The sequence below is a fragment of the Ursus maritimus genome, unplaced genomic scaffold (assembly GCF_017311325.1).
Source record: "Ursus maritimus isolate PB19 unplaced genomic scaffold, ASM1731132v1 scaffold_2, whole genome shotgun sequence".
Taxonomy (NCBI): domain Eukaryota; kingdom Metazoa; phylum Chordata; class Mammalia; order Carnivora; family Ursidae; genus Ursus; species Ursus maritimus.
The window spans coordinates 63,355,994-63,361,993 of record NW_024424452.1 but is presented as its reverse complement, the minus strand read 5'-3'; the positions used below and the strand labels follow the sequence as shown (position 1 = coordinate 63,361,993).

The 6,000-nt window shown below is 36.9% G+C and overlaps 1 protein-coding gene across 1 annotated transcript in view; it reads right to left on the bottom strand.

Annotated features, from left to right (window-relative positions):
- Positions 1–927: 927 nt before the first annotated feature.
- FMN2 (formin 2) overlaps positions 928–6,000 on the bottom strand; it is a 357,463-nt gene continuing 352,390 nt past the window's right edge. Inside the window, exons 14-15 of the mRNA XM_040636046.1 lie at positions 3,961–4,042; positions 928–2,414 (exon numbers count right to left, since the gene is read on the bottom strand). Of these exons, the coding sequence (XP_040491980.1) occupies positions 2,388–2,414; positions 3,961–4,042 (109 nt within the window). The 3' untranslated portion in view covers positions 928–2,387. The remainder of the gene's footprint in view (positions 2,415–3,960; positions 4,043–6,000) is intronic.

The window sequence follows — 6,000 nt, the reverse complement described above, 5'->3', positions numbered from 1 at the left end:
TCTGCTCCCTCCCTCTAGCTAATCTGCACTAAGTCAAAGCCCTAAAAGAAATGATGCTTTTGATGTGGCTTTGAGCACTGTCTTTCCGTCTGCAGACTCCTATTCTCCCTTCAGTTGCCTAATACCCACTCATCCCTCTAGGTTTAGCTTTTGTGCCCTCCGTTCAGAATTTTTATCAAGTAGACCCCACTACCAACATGGGGCTCACGACCTGAGACCAAGATCACATGTTCTACCAACCGAGGCAGGCAGGCACCCCAGCTTTTGGTGCTTTCTGAATGGGACATTACAGTGAACCATAATTGTTGCTTTATATTCTCCCCCCACAACTTGATGAGAATCTTTGAGACGTTCGGTTATAGCACCATGCCTTGACACAGAGTAGACGATAAGTCAATGTACAGGGGATGAAGGAGTTTATACTGAAAAATGAACAGACCTAAACGCAAAGCTTACTACGGAGGAAGAAAACTTGTCATGCTTGTGCATTAGTGGAGCTCTTAGTTTTCATCCTTTATTTCCTCTTCTATATGTCTCCCATCTGCACCATTTTCCCTTTTGCCTTATCATCTTCCAATGGCCCTTCACCACTTAATCTGTATTTAATGAATTTTTGCATCTAACTTTTAACTTTTGGATAAAGGATTTCTTAAATACTGATATATTTCTGTTCATAAGTGGGAATTACTTCTTCCTTAAGATTGCATTAGAAGCGTTTCAATTTTTTGCAAATACTCAACTACTAACAACTGTTAACGTTGAAATAAGAACTTTTTAAAAATCTTCAAACACAGAGTCTAACTTATTTTTCCCGTGTTCAATATGATGACTGCATTTTGCAAGCACCCTTAGGCAATATACACACAATAGGCAGAGGACTCTTTTATTATTCATTTTATTTTCATATAAATTAACATCCTAGAAAAATTGAAATAGAAACACTAAATACAGTATTGCACATAGCGATCCTTGTTAAATGCCCTATTATTTCAGTGAAGAATGGTAATATACACATTGGAGGGACTGAAGGAGACAGGAAGACTACAAAACAACAACCAAAATCCACTCCTGTTTCTTTGCACTTAAACTACAAACTAAAAGAGACCATACTTTACATAAATGCAAACATAGTTATGATTTGGAACATTTTCTTTTTTAAGTTGCTTTCCATAATTGGTTTCCAATAGCAAGAAATAGCAACAACCATCACCCCCAACAAATATCATCAAAAGACTTTTTACAAACCCTACGTACTATTGTTAGATAAAACCATCACGGTGCATCATGAGATGACGTTAACATCCTCTCACGAAGAGTGGGAGATTTACTTTCTTTTACCCCTCAAAGTGAAATAAAAGAAAATCCTCTCCTAAGCTCCTTCAGATAACAAGTCATTATATACTCATTTTACAGCTTTTAATCACCTGCTATAACACGTAAAGACAATTCCAATCATGTAAAAATACTCAGGCAGGTAAGTTTAATTAGCAGATGCCAATCCATCCCAAACCTTACTCCCCTCCCCTTTTGGGCGACAATTAGTCATGTTTGGCAAGTTTATGAGCATCATTTATTTAGATGCCTTCAAAGTACTGAGTCACGTTTTCTTTGTGAAGGCGATGGCAAAGTCATAGAGAGGCACACCGTTAGTTTGATTTATTTTAGTTGAAGATTAGCTTTATGTAGGGTCTCAAAGAACACAGGCTGATAAAAGCCCTCATTAAACTTACAACGCTGATTCCTGCCTATATTAGGTGATTTATAGGAAAGCGTTTACCTTTTGCTATATTTCTGCTATTCATTATCTGACTTGAGTAAAAAATGGTAATCTTCTTTCACAAATATATAGTTAGGGAAAGCAACCCAAGAATTGGGAAAGCCTTGATCATGATACATAAATGGGACTTAAATTTTAAAATAGAAAATTTATATGTAGACATGTAACTGATACAAACAATTCACTAGAAATAACATTTTAACCATAAATCGAAATGCGGTGACATGGAGGACTGGCTGTCAGTAGAAAGGAAAGTGTTTTGCTGGGATAAGGAATATTCTCACAAAAGTAAATTTTAGGTTAACATTTAGCATGTTCAGCATTAATGCAAATATTGCCTTTTATACATGCTGTTTTGGTCTATCGATATAATACCATAAACTTTACAAAAACAAAAGGTGTCAAATTCTCCACTGATCTACTGCTTTTACATTTTTCATGAATGTACAGTGAAATTCAACAATCAGTGCACTGTCTAGAAAACACAAAGATTATGCAAGAGGTCAAGAGGAAAAATGAACAAAACGATGTAGTTTCCTTCCCGCCCTCAGGTCAGCTGAATTTTGTGGAAGTGGTTACAGTGACTCATACTCATTCTGCTTTTCATTGTTCAGGTTTTCATGCTTATCTTTGCTTTCTGAAAATAAATGCACCAGATAAGAGTTATAGTTAGAAAGAAGAACTTTAAAAAATGTACGGAGTTTAGAACAGCCCAAGCGAGATCTTTTCATTTGGATCAAATTCTCTGGGAAAAGGTTAAAGATCTACCAGCCCATAAAGGAGAAAAAGATATAAATAAAATCTGTTTTATCTTTAAGAACTTTCAACAGCCAAGGGGCACCTGGGTGGCTTAGTCGGTTACATATCTTCCTTCAGCTCAGGTCATGATCCCAGGGTCCTGGGATTGAGCCCCACGTCAGGCTCCCTGCTCAGCACAGAGTCTTCTTCTCCCTCTGCCCCTCCCCCTGCTTGTGCTCTCTTTTTCTCTCTCTCTCTCAAATAAATAAATAAAATCTTTAAAAAAAAAAAGAATATTCACCAGCAAAATCACCAAATAAATATTTTTGAGGAAAAAAAAAGCTTTAAAAATTTAACTTCTAACCAACATGAAAAAGTGTCAACTCACCTTTCTCGTTCTCAAGTCTATGCACAAATACAGAAATATGAGGACTGAATGGGCTGCTTCGTTTCATGGCTAATACGATTTAATTCTCTTCTAGCCTTATAATGGCATGATTGAGGTTAATTAATAATTATTCCTCCTCATTCAAAGCACCTTTAAGGTTGTACTTTAATCAAAAAGAAAATAAACTAAACCATAATATAATACTTGTCATTAGAGAAGATTAATTTTGATATAGAGAAACTAAAGGGAAAATACCTTTTAAATGAAGATCTACTTCCTGTTTCTAAATAGGGTTTCATCAGAGTTTAATCATATTCCAACCTGGGTTTTGATCATTTCCATTTAGACCACATTAGATTAATCCAATTCAAAATGCTCCTATTTTAAGGCCGAACCCAACTTTCCTTTTAAAACAGCATCGTTTACTTAGTCTTGTGGTACCAAGTGATACACCCTCAAAACATCCAAAACAAGGGAAAACTCGTCATTTTTATGAAGCCCTGCCTTCCAGGGTGCACAACACGGCATTTTAGAGAAGGAAGTGGGCAAGGAAGAACCTTCGATTAGCTTGTGAAACTCAGCCTCCCGGCCGACAGCTTTTGCCCAGCCAACTCCGTAGAAGCCCCTCATGGGTACAAGCCAGGCCTGAGCCCCCCAGTGTGAGCAAAGGCACTTCCCATCATCTTTTAGATCCCAGTGGTGCTAGTCCAACGATAGCAGCCACGCTGGGTTCAAATGCAGCCCTGTGCTGGTGATGCTGGTGTAATGGGGAAAGTGAGAAGCTGCCCTCCAGCTCCTGCCGACGCCCACCTATCTGGGTCCATGCATATTCCTTTAGTAGATTTGTCTTAATTCTTAAGCTTTGGATGCTAGACACTGAGATTCTCTTAGCCTTTGGGCCTGATTAAAGGCATAAAGAAAAGGAGAGAGAGAGAATCTCTCACACTTAAGAGGAAAATAATTAAAATGTTATTACGTGAGTTTGTATATATTGTGAAGACAGTGTTTAAAAACCAAAGCAAATCACAAGTTAAAAAGAGAAGAGTTAAATACTTACAATTCCAGAGTCATGTCTCGGTTTTATCTTATAAAGTGATTTCCCCTTTTTCTGCCTGCACACCTCTTCCGCTTCTTTTACTCTGAGTGGAGAGAAGACACATGTATTTAAACAAAGACCTATGCAGATCGGCGCAATCCACGTTATGGTAGGTGAGCAAATATCAACTCGTTAAGGACTGAATTATTGGAGAAAATAATATCACATACACAGGAACATTCTCTGACATGGATTCAAAAACTTTGAACGTTAGAGCTCGAGGCTATTTCAACCAGGGGTTCTCATCTTGGAATCAAAGGGTGTTGAATGGAATGATCTACAAACACATTAAACATTTCATATCACATTTCATCCCATATTAAAGGAGTCTTACGTAGAAGAAATTAAGGAAATATCCATCATTTTCAGGTGACGGTACTGAGAGTGACTCCATTACATAAATAAGATTGGCCCGTTACATAAATCTGAAGCACTAAAATAATTAGAGTATCATACACAAACTCTTGTGCTTATTTTAAAATTATTTCAGATTCATTTTCCACAGTCACACTTACCCATGCATAAAAGTGAATTCTTGGGCCGGTCTTACAAAACTGAGCTTCATTAAGCAACAGAACCAACCATTTCGAAAACAGAAAACAGAACGTGTGCAATAATAATGTTTTGACACTTCTGGGAGCTCTTTCTGGGAACACCTTCCAAGGAAAACAGCATTGAATTTGTCAGATGTACAGTTAAGAGAGGATGTCATTTGGAGGTAAGTTCTTCGTTGAGTTCTGGACCTGCTGTTTGATGCTGGGTAATGTCCTGATACCACCGATTCTCGTATTCCCTCAAATAGTAAAAGGGCTTGCTTAATAAATATAACAGCATTATTATTATGATGATTACTAGACAGAATTGTTGCAAAGATCAAAGCAATTTTATTTAAAAAGTTCTTTATAAATTGTAAAATGCTATCAAAAGTATATGTGATTGTTGGAATTAAACAAATGATAAGAAATCTGTAAACTAGGATGATACTGATAAAAAGGGGTACCGTAAAAAGGAAAATCACCTATTAGGTTAATTTCTTTATGATTATGATTTCCCTTGGGAATGAAAAAGGAGCATTCCTGGAAAAATGAAAAGGCGGTGACTTATCTTAATAAAAGACATTTTATGCAGATCTTGAAGCTTATTTCCTGAAAGAAATGAATCATAAATCTGTTTCTTGAGCCTGCAGTAAAAGATCTAATGGCAGAATTCCTCTGCCGTACAACTGAATGAATCCTGTTTTCAAACAGCGGAACGGAGGAAATGATCCAGCACGCGGCTACAAGACTGACCCTAGAGTTTACATTAAAGCATGACAAATGAAAGCAATTCCCTTTGGACGTAAAATGCCTGCTGAGTTGATATTGTTAGTAATTCCAGAAAATGGTGATAGCTTAGAAGACACTCCATTGTTACTACTTTTATTACTTTCTACCCAAGTCATAAATTGCCTTTAATCCTTCCTCAAACATTTGAAGACAAAAACATTTTCTTTATAACAAACAAAGGATTGCAGAGTTCCCATCTTCCTCTGAAATAGCTACCAGTAAATTTAAGTTGAAATATTTGGACAGGGCATTAAAGAACTTTTTTTTTTTTAGCACTTAGCCAAAAATCCAGTAGATCCCCTCTTAACTTTACTTGGAACTCATGAAAATATTTTGTAACATTTATTTAAAAAAAATGTACTTCACAAGTATTTAGATCACCAAAGCATTTTAATTTTCTCACTATCCTATTTATTTTGTTTTTAAAACACATTTTTCTAAGGATCACAGGAAGACGAATCTAATACAAACATATTTAATTTTACGCAAACACAAATCCAGCCATTCCTCACAGCAGAAAGAACAAACGCTGGAGAGAATGTGCGTCAAGGAGCGCTCACAAGGTCTAGAGCCCTGCTTCGTGTGACAATCATTTATGGGGCAGTCGATCCAGGTCAGGCTCTGGGCTCGGCTCAATGGTATAAGGACAATTAAAAGCGATGTCTCCTAGGAGAGC